Raw genomic sequence first — 15,459 nt, 5'->3', positions numbered from 1 at the left:
GCATAAATGAGAGGTGGAGAGAACATTTCAGCAATCTTCTTAATAGACCTTCAACAGTGAATGAAGAAGCACTTAACTCCATACCCCAGCAACCTATCAAAGAAGATCTTCATTTTTCTCCCAGCATGGACAAAGTAAAGAAAGCCATCAACCAGATGAGTACTGGAAAGGCTCCAGGAAAGGATGGAATCCCTGCCGAAATCTACAAGGCAGTCGGCCCAGCAACTCTCGAGGCCTTTCATAACATAATAACCAGCATCTGGGAAGAGGAAGACATGCCACAGGACTTTCGTGACGCTAGGATAGTTTCCCTCTTGAAGAACAAGGGCAACAAAGCAGACTGTGGCAATTACAGAGGAATATCGCTTCTGTCCATTGCTGGGAAGATCATTGCCCGCATAGTGCTAAACCGACTCATAGCTAGTGTCTCAGAAGCAAATCTTCTAGAAACACAATGTGGCTTTCGACCTGGTCGGAACACAGCAGACATGATCTTTGCACTCAGACAAGTGCAGGAGAAGTGCATTGAGCAGAATATGGACCTGTATGCTGTATTTATTGACCTCACTAAGGCCTTTGATACTGTTAACAGAGCAGCGCTGTGATCAATCTTGACGAAACTTGGGTGTCCAAGGAAGTTTGTCCACATCACCGAGTTGTTTCATGACAACATGACAGGTGAAGTGCTCTCAGACAGCTCAACCACGGTCCCATTTGCTATCTCAAATGGAGTAAAACAAGGTTGTGTACTCGCTCCAGTTCTGTTCAACCTATTCTTTACCTGCGTCTTGAACTATGCCATAAAATACTTGGAGTTTGGGGTCTACCTGAAATATCGATTAGATGGTTCGCTGTTCGACCTCCGCCGCCTTGCTGCAAAGACCAAAGTACGGAAACGACTCATCCTAGAGGCACTCTTTGCTGACGACTGCGCCCTCATGACACACAAGGAGAGTGACCTACAATTCATGCTCAGCAAATTTGCTGAGGCAACAGAACTGTTTGGCCTAACCATCAGCCTTAGTAAAACCGAGGTTCTCTATCAGCCTGCCCCTGGCACCACAGCACCTGCTCCCACAGTCTTCATTGGCAGTATACAACTAAAGTCAGTGGACAGCTTCAAGTACCTTGGCAGCACCATATCAAGTGATGGGTCCTTGGTCAAGGAGATTGATGCAAGGATCTGCAAAGCCAGCCAGGCACTTGGTCGCTTGCGCACTAAGGTGTTGAGTCACCACCACACATCCGACTGTTAACTAAACTGTTGGTGTACAGAGCAGTCATTCTCTCATCTCTCCTTTATGGATGTGAGACCTGGACACCCTACAGGCGACACACCAAAAAGTTGGAAGCTTTCCACATGCGCAGTCTCAGATCTATACTCCACATACGCTGGCAAGACCGGATGTCAAACCTTGAGGTTCTGGAGAGAGCACAATCAACTAGCATTGAGGTGATGATCATGCGAGCCCAGTTCCGGTGGGCTGGACATGTCATCCGCATAGAGTCAAGGATCCCTCATCAGCTTCTTCACGGCGAGCTCTGTGAAGGCCGAAGACACCAGGGGCGCCCCCGCAAGCGCTATAAAGATTGCATCAAGGCTAACCTCCAGTACTGTGGCATCCAACCAAAGGACCTCGAGAATACAGCAGCTAATAAAATCCAGTGGAGAACCCTCACGAGGACTGCCTGCCAGACCTTCGAAGAAAGTCAATGTCAACGCCTGCGGGACACTAGAGATGGACGACATCAGGTGGCAGTACTGTCAGCATCAGGCACACTAAACCTCCCTTGTCCGGTGTGCAAGAGACTATGTGTATCCAGAATTGGCCTATACAGCCATTGAAGACACATGCCATTGATGATTAGCACAACAACGTCTTTGTTGGATATGACAGCCTACCAAGAGGATGGTGTATGACTTGGAGAGGCACTTGGAGGTAGTGATGTTCCCATGCATCTTAAGAACTTAAAAATTGGGAGCAGGAGTAGGCCATTCGGCCCCTCAAGCCTGCTCCACCATTCAATAAGATCATGGTTGATCTAACTCAACTCCACTTTCCTGCAGTTCCCATATCCCTTGATTACCTTAATATTCAAAAATGTATCGATCTCTGTCTTGAATATACTCAAAGTCACCTGTGGTAGAAAATTCCAAACATTCACCACCCTCTGAGTGAAGAAGTTTCTCCTCATCTCAGTCCTAAATGACCAACCCCTTATTCTGAGACTGTGATCCCTGGCTCTAGACTCCCCAGCCAGGGGAAACATCCTCCCCGCATCTACCCTGTATAGCACTGTAAAAATGTTGTATGTTTCAATGAGACCACCTCTCATTCTTCTAAACTCTAGAGAATATAGACCTAGTCTGCTCAATCTCTCCTCATAGGACAATCCCCCCCCCCATCCCAGGAATCAGTCTGGTGAATCAAGCTAAATATAGAAAGTTCATGAGGAGAAGTGAAAAAGAAAATAATAGGGGCAAAGAGGGTATGAGAATAGAATGGCAGCTAATATAAAAGGTAATCCAAAAGTCTTCTGTAGGCATATAAATAATAAACGGGTGGGAAGAGGAGGGGGTTGGGGCCAATTAGAAAGAAAGAAAGACTTGCATTTACGTAGCAACTTTCACGACCACTGGACATCTCAAAGCACTTTACAGTCAATGAAGTACTTTTGGAGTGTAGTCACTGTTGTGATGTGGCAAATTATTAGGGACCATAAAGGAGACCTATGCATGGAGGCATATGGCTGAGGTACTAAATTCGTACTTGGCATCTGTCTTCACCAAGGAAAAACATTGGTGTTCCCCAGGGGTTGGTTCTAGGACCACTGCTTTTCTTGATATAAATTAATGACTTGGATGTGGGTGTACAGGGCACAATTTCAAAATTTGTAGATGACACAAATCTTGGAAGTATAGTGAACAGTGAGGAGGATAGTGATAGACTTCAAGAGGACATAGACAGGCCGGTGGAATAGGCAGACATGTGGCAGATGAAATTTAAAGCAGAAAACTGCAAAGTGATACAGTTTGGTAGAAAGAATGAGGAGAGAAATATAAACTAAAGGGTAGAATCCTAAAGGGGGTGCATGAACAGAGAGACTTGGGGATACATGTGCACAAATCGTTGAAGGTGGCATGGCATTGAGAAAGCAGTTGAAAAAGCTTACGGGATCCTGGGCTTCATGGATAGAGGTTTTGAGAACAAAATTATGATGGAAATTATGATGAACCTGTATAAAACACTGGTTTGGCCTCAATTGCAGTATTGAGTCCAGTTCTGGGCACCGCACTTTAGGCAGGATGTGAAGGCCTTGGAGGGGGTGCAGAAATGATTTACGAGAATGATTCCAGGGCTGGGACTTCAGTTACAAGGATAGTTTGGAGAAGCTGGGGTTGTTCTCCTTAGAGCGGAGAAGAGTGTGAGGAGATTTGATAGAGTTGTTCAAAATCATGAGAGGTCTGGACAGAGTAGATAGAGATAAACTGTTCCCATTGGCAGAGGGTCGAGAACCAGAGGACACAAATTTAAGGTGATTTATACAGCAAGTGGTTAGGATTTGGAATGCACTGCCTGAAAGGGTGGTGGAGACAGACTCAATCACGGAGTTGGATCAGTACCTGAAGAAAAATATTTGCAGGGCTACAGGGAAAAGGGCGGGGGAGTGAGACTAGCTGAAGTGCACTTGTAAAGAACTGGCATGGTCTTGACGGTCAAATAGCCTTCTTTCGTGCTGTAACATTCCATGATTTTACTTCCCTTTGTGGGCCAGGAGAAGCAGGCAAGTTAATGAGGTAAATGGTTAAAATCGCTAAGGCCTCATATTGCCATGGGTGGTTGGGAAACGAGCCAAAATCGATGGTTTCCCGCTGAAAATCCACTGGTAGTTAAAATCCACCCGCTCTCCGCGCCCCCCCACCACCCCCCCCCCACCCCGCCCCATGTTTTTTAATGAATACATCTTTTAGGCTTCATGTAAGAACCCAGATCCCATGGTGTATGCCATTTAGTCAGTTACATAATCAAGAACAGGTAGGAGCACAAAGTATCTGTGAATCAAGATCATACAGCTAACAAAGATGATGCAATGAACATAATACATAATATATTTACATTTTGAGCAATGGCATGTATTTTATTAACTATACATCCATCTCCCAACTTTTATTAAATACAACCTCAAATGCATTGTACAGGCAACACTCAGAGATACTTATACTGGTGTATTTACTCTCTTATTGCAGTGTAATATTAGATGTTATTTTCGTAAATTGGGATGCAGATGAACATATCAGCTGCTAAAAATAAATAGAAAGCTATGAAATAAGAAACTGTGTGTTAGATTGTGGGAAAGCTTTAACTTTAACAAGTATTCAGGACAAACCAACTAATAAGCATGTCAGGATATAAAATTATTTATAAAAATATATCTATTTTACTCTAAAATAGATTGTAATCTGTTTCAGACCCCAGAAATATGTTTAAACACCAATTACAACCCTTCTTCTATAATAATAAATATTACATCATTGTTACCTGGCCCCAGTGGAACCTACCATATTCTTATATCATTGGAAGTCTAGATATTGCACCTATTGTTAAGTCTATTTGTAGACACATCAATAAGAAGTGTAATTAATGTGGATTCATAATGGATATGAATCTACTTAGTTTCAGAATCAATTAATCCTTATTTTAAGACAGACTACTGTTTAAGGCAGCATAGTTACTCTTTCCTTCTGTGCAAATAGTGTCTGTCCCCGAGTTAAGTTTGTCATTCTTCCTCCTCCGTCCACCATGACCAAAGCCACCAGAGAGCTATTGTGTAGTCGGTGGAGGGAACAGGTTGGCATGGATAGATGCTGCAAGCTCCCAAGTGCCAATTTCTCATTCTGCCTGGTTTTAGATATGCACTAACACGCACCTAAGAGCAGCTCAGCGATCAGACTTTCTGTCAGCTATTTCTTTATAATCCAGGGAAGTAAAGTATTGGGAGACAATTCTTAAGGCAAGGATTGTAACGTGATTGCGTTACATACATTCATATCATACACAAGTATTGCTAAACATTCCAGGAATTTATAAAGTGTTTATAACAAAAGCATGTTAGACAAGCATGGATAGTTTTTTCTAAATCCTATTTGCTGCAAAATCATAAACATATTTGTAAAGGACACACTTACTATTTTATTACACGGAGCACACAGAGGAAATCTTCCTCCTTAGTAATCAAAAGGAACTAATTTCCCTGGGAAGATTGATTTAAATTAAGTGCACAGTGTGAGAAGGAAACACCGATCTCCATTTTAGTCCTTTTTCAAAATTCTGGAAAATAAGACCTTTTGCCAACAGATTTTTTTTTTGCAAATTAGATCATATTTACATGATGTCATATAAACATGATTTGTACATTTATTCTAAATGTCACAAGGCATCTGTTTGAATCTGGGGTTCAGATACAGAGGCACACACACTACAGGATAGATGCTTATTTTGGAAGTTCTGTTATAACAGCTTAGGGCCAAAAGTATTAAAATCTACCTATTGTTCACTTATTTCATTGGTGATGAAAGCCTAGATGTGAAACACAGGTAAATCTGTATTCGCAGTTTGCTAACAGGTTATAATGAGTCTATGTTTCTGGTTGAAATGTGTTTAAGGAAGGTCCTTGACCTGCGCCCTCCCTTTCCTCCGGTAGAAATTCCAGTCTGAATTGGCTGTACTTGGAGATAATTCCAGGATATTCACCATGAAGCTCATCATCTTCTTCAAGAACTGTCATGTTGGGATTATAAACACGTGATTCATCGTAAAGACCTCCTGAAATTACCAAAGTGTCATCTGGAATATTGTAACTTCCTCCTACATAAAAGAAAACAGACATTTGCACCTCAGAAAGTGTTACATGCAAAAAATATTGGTGTCAATTTTAACTTGCTGAAATCGGCATTAATGGGACAGTAACAGTCTCAAACTAGAGTCAAGAGGCATATTGGCCACTAATGCCAACACTGCCATTTTCAGAAGGGCCTACCACCAGTAGGTTCGCCAACTCTGGTGGGACATCACATGACCTCCAACAGCACTGCCCAGTCAAATTGCCATTTTCCCCCCATCTTCAATATTTTTATAACTAAGCAACTAAACTGTTAAAAGAAAATGAAGAAAACATAGCGGGTGAAATTGGCCCGTACCCCAATTGGGGGCGGTAACCTTCCCGTGGAAGTCCCGCCCTGGACGCAGAAGAATTGCCCTTTCCGCCCCTGAAAGGAAGCGGAGTGCTATCTCCGGCACTCCACTTCCTGTAGGGGCGGGTCCTGGGTACAACTGTGCGCTGAGGGAAGCGCTATATGGATGCACCACATAGCACTGTCGCACTTCAATGCCCCTCCCTTTCGATAAAAGGGGTGGGCCACTGAGCACTCGGCACGGCCTCTGATAGCCACCACTGGGCCACCAGGGCAGCGTCGATCAACCCAAGACGGAGTGCCAGACTGCAGGATGGCAGCCTGGATCATGCTGGGGCCACCATGGTCGAGCCGACCTGAGAGTCAGCCGACAAAAAAAGATGGCGGTCTGGGGCGCTGGGTGCATTCCCCTTTAATCACCGCCCAGAAAGTAGATGTTCGCAACTCGCGAAGCTGGAGTTATCATCTGCCCACGCCAGCCTTGTGGCCCACGGTGCAATTTCCCCCACGGGGTAGTAATGGGTCAGCACGGCCCAGTGAGGGGTCACCTCGCACGGTGATGATGTCATTGCTGGTAGCGCAGCAACCCAGGCGCTAACCATGGGGTGCGGCGCTGCCGTGCCAGTGCCTCCGCAACCTTACGGGCATTTTCCTTAGCTCCAGCACAGTCTAGCTACAGCACAGAATGAGGCCATTCAGCCCACTGATTCAAAAGGGGAGAGCTTGTCTCTTCAATGACGCCACATTGGTGGCATTGGTGGGGGCAGTGGAACAAAGGAGGGAAGCGCTGTTCCTGGCAAGTGGAAGGAGGCTATTGCCCCAGGTCGTCAGGGCAATGTGGATGGAAGTGGCACAGGAGGAATTGGCCAGTGGGGTCGTGGAACGTAGCCTGTCACAGTGCCGTAAGAAGTTCAACGACCTCAGCCGGGTGGTCAAGATGCTTCAACATGTCCTACATACCAGCATCTGAACCTCTGTCTGTGCACAATGCGCAAACAACCACTCACCCACAAGACATCTCAAACTCACATCCTCATCTCACACCTTGCTTACACTCACAGCTATTCAACGACAGCAGGTATATCTCGCAGACACATAGCTGGACTCTTACACAAATTCCTTTCTCTTGCAAGCTAAGATGGCACACTAGCGGAGGGAGCAGCGGAGGACAGGCGGGGTGAACCTCAGCTCCAGCAGCTCTCAGACCTGAAGGTGTGAGTGCTGTGACTCATTGGGCAGCAGGTGGTGGGTGCCGTGGCCATCGACGACGTCAACCCCATTGGGGGCAACAACGGTATCTTCATCCCCTCTCCTTTTCTCATCCCACTTCCCCCTCACACCAGAAGGTTTGATCACTTTCCAGCTCCTGATATTGTCTGCATTTCTTGCTCCATTCCTGCAACCCCCTGTCCTCACCCTAACATGAGTTTGTGCCTTTATGCTTTCAGATAATCAGCCAGCAGATGACAAGACTGTCCCTGAGCCCCACCCCAATGACAATGACAAAGAAGAAGAGGAGGAGGACCCAAGCACCATATCACTGCCTGTCTCACCCGCAGGCACCACCTCAGAGACTGGCACTACACGTTCGTTCGAAACAAGCTTAGTAAAGGGGACTGCACTGGCTGAGGCACCGGGGATGAGTGGGCTGCAGCAAGGCCAAGGGGAAAGGGTAGCTCGGGGGCAGTTCCCCGGAGGGAGAGTTTGCACATGAGTTCTGCTGTACAGGACTCAGATGAGGACCTTGATGGGGAGGTGTTCACAACAAGGACAATGGCCATGCACTCCGAGATGATAGGTGCAATGGAAAGGGTGCCCGAGAGCCTCTTGGCAATGGTAGGTAGTGTGGAGGTGTCTGCATCCAACATTACACAGATCTCTGCGCACACCATGGAGCCCATCATTTCCAGTCTGCAGACGATGGTGGACTCCCAGAGAGACCGTGGTGACCCAGATCTCATGACAGGTGTCATGGATGATTTGGCAGCCTCCATTGCAGCAATGTCTTAGTGCTGTAATGCAGAGAATGGTTGCTGGAATTGAAGCTCAGACTGCTCTCATGCAATCTGAGTTGGATGCCACGCGAGCTCTGACTGTCGCCATTGTCGCTGGGTCCACCACAGTCAACTGGGGATCTCACGGTGTCGCAGCAGGCCAGCAATCTGTGCTTCAGCAGATTGGTGGGGATGTTGCGGTCCTGTCCCAGGGGAGTGGCAGTGGGTCAGTGGAGCAGGAACCTGCTGTCCTCTCTCATGATATCAGCATTCCTGATCCCACCACTGCCACTCTGCCATTGCACTTGTCGCTGCCTGTCATCCAGCCAGCCCAGACTGCCGCCACCCACCCTGGTGGTGCAATCTACAACCGGACCTTCTAGGCCCAGAGCTGGTCAAGGGTGTCCTGCAAGGCCACCTGTAGTCTCTGGCCCTGACACTCAGCAGCCTTCCACCAGCCATGCTGCAACCACTGGGTAGACACTATGTAGGAGCAGTAGAATAGGTAAAGGCAGTGTTGAGAGGAGATATAAGGTTTTGCACAAGGGTGAATAGTAAATTTAATTGTTTATATATGTGGTTAATGTTTTATGATAAAAATTTAATTGGAATGTTGCATATTTGGTGCTATCTCTCATTTCAGTTTTGAGGCTCTGCTATGGAATGGGAAATTGATGTGCTGATGGGGACGTGCAGACCAACCGGGACCGAATTCTGATGAGGCTTTCATGAACCGTCCTTGCAGAAGGCCGATTAAGAGCCTGCCTCCTCCGTCACTGCTGCAGCTACACCTGTTCCTCCTCTTCCTCCTCCTCCTTCTTGTCCTCCTCCTCCTGTTCCTCCTCATCCTTGTCCTCCTCCTCCGCCTCCTGTTAGTGGAGCTATGCCTGGTGGCAATGGCTGCACCCTCATGATGGCCAAGTTGTGCAGCAAGCAGCAGATGACGAAGAAATGGGACACCCGCTCAGCCGAGGACTCCTCCTGAGCAGTCAAGGCAACGGAGCCGTTGCTTCAGCACTCTGATGGTCTGCTCAATGATGCTCCTGGTGGCAGCATTTCTTTCATTATATGAGTGCTGGGCAGGAGAGGTGGGGTTGCAGAGAGGAGTCAAGAGCCAGGTGGAGAGCAGATAGCCCTTGTCTCTGAGCAGCCAGCCATGAGCTTGATGTGGTGGCTGCAAGAGAGCTGGCACACTGATCTGGCACAGGGTAAATGCATTGTGGCTGTTGCCAGGATAGCGAGCATTGACAGTGAGGATTCGGCATGTGTGGTTGAATGTGGCATTGCAGTCACTTTTCCTGACCTTATTGGATCATTTTGAGGGTGACATTGGATGCCTTTGCGCCTCCTGTTAGCGTCCCCAATAAGGGAAGGTAATTTTGGGTGCGGGGCACTACCGTGGCTTTGAGACTGGGCGTGGCGATGATATCGGAAGATCTTCAAGGGACCCCATCCAGGTAAGTCGCTGTTAAAAAAAATTTTTTAAATGTTCGCTTACCTTTTTTCAGGTTCTTCCTACTTACCGTCGAGGACAGACCAGCCTCTGTTCTGCCGCCGAGTCCCGCCTACTCCCGTCCACAGGAATCTGGGAGCTTGGCGGGGTGAGGGGGGGAGGTTAGTTGCGCCACTTGGCTGCCCGCTGATGTCAGCGGGCGGTTCCCGGTGGCTCTCTCCTCCAGCACGCTCCAGGTCACCTCCAAAGTGGCACTGGGCAGATCTTTACGAGGAATGTCGGCGGCAGTGGGCGGCAGTCGGCGGTGAGTTGATGAATTTCAGCTCCTATGCCTCAATTTATAAAGCCCAGACCTCCATATGCTTTACTAACTACTTTGTCAACCTGTCTTGCCACCTTCCAGAGATGAGGGGATTAACTTATGAAGATGGGTTGAACGGGTTGGGCCTATACTCATTGGAGAATGAGAGGTGATCTTATCGAAACATATGATAATGAGGGGGCTTGACAAGGTGGATGCAGGGACGAAATTTCCACTCGTAGGGGAAACTAAAACTAGGGGATATAGTCTCAGAATAAGGGGTCACCCATTTAAACTGAGATGAGGAGAAATTTCTTTTCTCAGAGGGTTGTAAATCTGTGGAATTCTCTGCCCCAGAGAGCTGTGGAAGCTGGGTCATTGAATATATTTACGGCGGAGATAGATTTTTGAGCGATAAGGGAATAAATGGTTATGGGGAGCGGGCAGAGAAGTGGAGCTGAGTCCATGATCAGTTCAGCCATGATTTTATTAAATGGCGGAGCAGGCTCGAGGGGCCACATGGCTACTCCTGCTCCTGTTTCTTATGTTCTTATGTTCTTGAAAGATTTATACATAAGGACCCTCACGTCTCTCTGTTCTTATTTTGTTTGAATGTTTTTAATATCACTAGGATCTTTCTCTCGGGTTGCTTGTGACAGTGTCCTGGAGGTCAATCTTTAATTTCTGGAGCAATCCTGGACAGTTGGCAACTCTAATACTTGGTGGAGAATAAAGATACATGTTTTCATGTGCTTATGGAAACTGCTGAATAACTATGAATGTAACAGCAAGTTTGGTGAAATGCCTGAATTGTACACAAATAATAAGCCTGATTTTACTATCAAAGATCCAAGGCGCTTAATTGTAATTTATTTTGATTTGTTTCATTAAACAAAACTGAACAGATCCACTTCATATCTACATAGGTTAGACAGATTGCATTATTAAACATACCTGGCTCCTCATATGAAGTGGTGTAAAGAGGGCGGTGTGAATACTGTGCTCTCCTTCGTTTGCATTTGGTGACATTATACATAATAATGGTTAGAATGACCACGCCAAGAATGGTGCTCAAGCAGATGGTCAGAATTATTTCTTGTTTTCTCAGATGCAATACTGAGCCTGGAATAAAAAAGTTAAACCATTAACCTCTTCATTGTTTTTCGTTTGATACAAATTAATCAATTTCTTTGGCTTACCTAGATGCTCTACAAAAAGTATCAAAATCAAATACACACTTGCTGCTTAAGTGTGTTTCCATATCGTGGGCTGGAGTTCTGGCTAGTCAGCCCAGCCATCCCAACCCTGGTCCATTTCACTTTGTGCATCTTGCTACATATTCTTAGCTTTAAGAATTGTAAAGGATGAGAATGAATACATAGGTACAGGAATATGTATAAAATAAAGATCACTTGGTTACTATTTTCACAAAATAACAGACAAAGCTGTGGAATTCAATCTACAAAGTATCGGAGGAAAAAATCAATACCATGATAAAAATGGAATTTGATTTATTCAGTCGCTGTAATTCAGTGACTCTGATGTTATCCCTACATAAGAACAAAAGAAATAGGAGCAGGAGTAGGCCATTTGGCCCTTTGAGCCTGCTCCGCCATTCAATAAGATCATGGCTGATCTGATCATGGACTCAGCTCCACTTCCCTGACGGCTCCTCATAACCCTTTACTCCCTTATCTCTCAAAAATCCATCTATCCCCACCTTAAATATATTCAATGACCCAGCCTCCACAACTCTCTGGGGCAGAGACTTCCATAGATTTACAACCCTCTGAGAAAATAAATTTTTAGTTTTAAATGGACAGCCCCTTATTCTGAGACTATGTCCCCTAATTTTAGTTTCCCCTATGAGTGGAAATTTCGTCCCTGCATCCATCTTGTTGAGCCCCCTCATTACCTTATAAGTTTCAATAAGATCGCCTCTCATTCTTCTGAGCTAACCTATCCTCATAAGTTAACCCCCCTCATCTCCGGAATCAATGGAGTGAGCCTTCTCTGAACAGCCTTCAATGCAAGTATATCCTTCCTCATATACGGAAACCAAAACTGTACACAGTACTCTAGGTGTGGCCTCACCAATACCCTGTACAGTTGTAGCAGGACTTTTCTGCTTTTATACTCTATCCCTCTTGCAATAAAGGCCAACATTCCATTTGCTTTCCTGATTACTTGCTGTACCTGCATACTAACTTTTTATGTTTCATGCACAAGGACCCCAAGGTCTTTCTGTATTGCAGTACTTTGCAATTTTTCTCCATTTAAATTATAAGTTGCTTTTCTATTATTTCTGCCAAAGTGGATAACTTCACATTTTCCCACATTATACTCCATCTGCTAAATTTTTGCCCACTCACTTAGCCCGTCTATATCCCTTTGCAGATTTTTTGTGTCCTCTTCACAATTTGCTTTCCCATCCATCTTTGTATAATCAGCAAACTTGGCTACAGTACACTCGGTCCCTTCATCCAAGTCATTAATATAGATTGTAAATAGTTGAGGAGCCAGCACCGAACCCTGCGGCACCCCACTAGTCACTGTTTGACAACTGGAAAATGACCCATTTATCCCAACTCTCTGTTTTCTGTTAGTTAATCAATCCTCTACCATGCTAATATATTACCCCCAACTCCGTGAACTCTTATCTTGTACAGTAACCTCTTATGTGGCACCTTATTCAATGCCTGCTGGAAATCCAAATACACCACATCCACTGGTTCTTTCTTCTCCACCCTCCTCATTATATCATCAAAGAACTCCAGCAAATTTATCAAACATGATTTCCCTTTTCATAAAACCATGCTGACTCTGCTTGATTGAATCATGCTTTTCCAAATGTCCTGCTACTGCTTCCTTAATAATGGACTCCAGCATTTTCCCAATGACAGATGTTAGGCTAACTGGTCTATAGTTTCCTGCTTTTTGTCTGCCTCCTTTTTTAAATAGGAGTATTACATTTGCAGTTTTCCAATCTGCTGGGATCGCCCCAGAATCCAGGGAATTTTGGTAGATTACAACCAATGCATCCACTATCTCTGCAGTCACTTCTCTTAAGAGCTTAGGATGTAAGCCATCAGGTCCAGGGGATTTGTCCGCTTTTAGTCCCATTATTTTACCTACTACTACTTCATTAATGATAGTGATTGTATTAAGTTCCTCCCTCCCTATAACCCCTTGATTATTCACTATTGGAATATTCTTAGGGCCCAAAATTCATGGCCGCCCATTTCTCGGCGGTCACCAGGCGGGAGGTCTGTTTTTGGCGGCCGTTGCCACCGTGTCCCATCGGGAGCCATTGTGTGGGCGGCAGCGGGAGGGGCAGCGGATGTTAGTCGGCGAGCGGGCGGGAGTGGGACTCGACGACAAGCATCATCAGAATGCATCAGATGGAGGCCTCGCCACTTGGGTTTTTTTGGAGAGCCTCCACTGCACATGCGTGGGATTTAGTACAGATTTTTTTTGTAGCTTTGTGTAGCCTGTTGTAGTCCTTTTGTTGCCCTTGCACGCAATTGAGTAATTGCTCAGGGCCACAAAAGGACACCACTCAATTTCACCTGCGAGGGGAGAGGAAAGAGACAGGAGAGAGAGAGACAGGAGACAGAGAAGAGAACAGAGGATGCAGAGAAGAGAGGAGCGAAGAGAGGAGAGAAAGACTGAGATAGGAGAGAGAGAGGCAGAGACGAGAGAGAGAATACAGAGGAGAGAGGAGTGAGAGAGGAAGGAGAGAGGAGAGAGAGAGAGGAGAGAGTTGGAGGTTAGAGAGCAGAGGTGGCATTGGAGAAGGGCCAGTCTGAGTTGCAGAGGGGCAGTGTGACAAATTTATAACCAGACTGTTCAGCAGCCATTCCTCTCATCATAGAGAGGATGAGTGGCCAGAAAGCATTAATGAAGACTGCCAGAACCAGGCCCAGAGCTCCGTGGTTCAATGAGCATGAGTTGGAGGAGCTAATGACAGAGGTGGAGCGCAAGTACAGCAAACTCACCTGGGATGGGCGTGGCAAGCCTCCACCAGCCCAATACCAACGTCTTTGGATGGACATAGGTCAGATGGTCAGTGCAATGGACAACGTGGAGCAGGATGGGGACCAATGCCGCAAACGTTGGAACGATTTGGTGGTGGCAGCTAAAGTGAGCACAAATTTATTCGGCCCCTCCTGCCCAAGGCCAAAAAGGTTGTGCGCGCCATGTGTGTATGTGTGTGTGTGTGTGTGTGTGTGTGTGAGTGTGTGTGGGGCGGCATGAATAAAGGAGGTAAAGACTGCAACGTTTCTTTGTGCAGAAAAAACATGCAGCCAAACAGGCAAGCCTGAGTGCGACCGGACGGGGCCCACAAGATGTGGTGGAATTGACTCGGCTCGAGGAGTGTGCATTGGCATTGGTGGGACATCGCCGCATTCCAACCACGAACGTTTCTGCCGATGCGGTGCTACCGCAGGTTAAGGCTACACTCATCGCTGGTGTCAGCGATGCTTATGGCATGAAAGCACATGCAATGTTAAGGCACTCGCGGTTGAATACACACTTTGTCGCCCATTATTGGTGTAGATATGTAGAGATGGAATGCCTTGCTGGCATAATGTGATATCGAACGGCTTGCAACTCACTTTCACCACCATCCCCGCCCCCCCGACTACAGACTGAAATTTTGTCCTCTACTTACAGATGCTGACTTGGACACCATGGACCTGGAGAGACCATCGACCTCTGGCCTTCACAGATATCGTCACACCCCAACATCTCCCACCCTGATGTTCTCCAAACCCAAGGACACTGGATCCTACCTGCACCCCCAGCCCACAGCACCCACGTCCACCACTCCCACCTCCGCCACCCGGACCAGGAAGAAGAGAAAAGAGAGGAGGGAGAATGGCCCATATTTGTGCCCCTTCACCTGGAGGATCCGCAAGTGTCTGACATCAGCCCCCTGCCAAGTCAGCCAAGTGTCCGCAGAACCTCGGCGTCAGGCTCAGATTTCCTGGGGTTTCCAGCAGACTCCACTCAAGCAAGCTCAGAGTCCATGGCGCAAAGGGAAGCAAGACCCTACCATCCAGCAGCATCGAGCAACCACCTGTGGATGCAGCACAGCTCGCTCTAATGAACCAGATGGTGCAGCTATCAACCACCGGTGTGGAGGTAGCTCATGAGATGTAGCAGACCATGGCTGGGATAGCTGCCAGCATCGCCACAATCACTCAGCAGCACAATGAAAGGATGGAGCGCCTCCTCAGTGTTGGAGCGCACATCAGAAAGCGTCGAGGTCATAAGGCAGGAGATGGCTTCTGCACACGTGCTGCAAGCCCCTGACCCCACACCCTCAAGGCACGCAGATGCGGAGGAGCAGGAGATCCCAGCGCCTTCGGTCCTGTGCCCGACATTGTCACCAAGATGCATAGGTCTACACACATCCCGCTGCCCTCCTGCATAACCTCCTGAACCAGAGGCAGTGAGGGGCAGGGGAGGGCCACTCCGTCGTGTAGGAGTGGAGAGAAAGAGGAAAGCGGGC

At 46.8% G+C, this 15,459-nt stretch overlaps 1 protein-coding gene across 1 annotated transcript in view; it reads right to left on the bottom strand.

Moving 5' to 3' along the window:
• Nucleotides 1-4,109: 4,109 nt before the first annotated feature.
• Nucleotides 4,110-15,459, bottom strand: part of LOC139228200 (uncharacterized) — a 33,840-nt gene continuing 22,490 nt past the window's right edge. The window contains exons 3-4 of the mRNA XM_070859380.1: nucleotides 10,896-11,063; nucleotides 4,110-5,867 (exon numbers count right to left, since the gene is read on the bottom strand). Of these exons, the coding sequence (XP_070715481.1) occupies nucleotides 5,638-5,867; nucleotides 10,896-11,063 (398 nt within the window). The 3' untranslated portion in view covers nucleotides 4,110-5,637. The remainder of the gene's footprint in view (nucleotides 5,868-10,895; nucleotides 11,064-15,459) is intronic.

Source organism: Pristiophorus japonicus, chromosome 17 (genome assembly GCF_044704955.1).
Source record: "Pristiophorus japonicus isolate sPriJap1 chromosome 17, sPriJap1.hap1, whole genome shotgun sequence".
NCBI lineage: Eukaryota > Metazoa > Chordata > Chondrichthyes > Pristiophoridae > Pristiophorus > Pristiophorus japonicus.
This window is presented reverse-complemented; position numbering and strand designations above follow the sequence as displayed.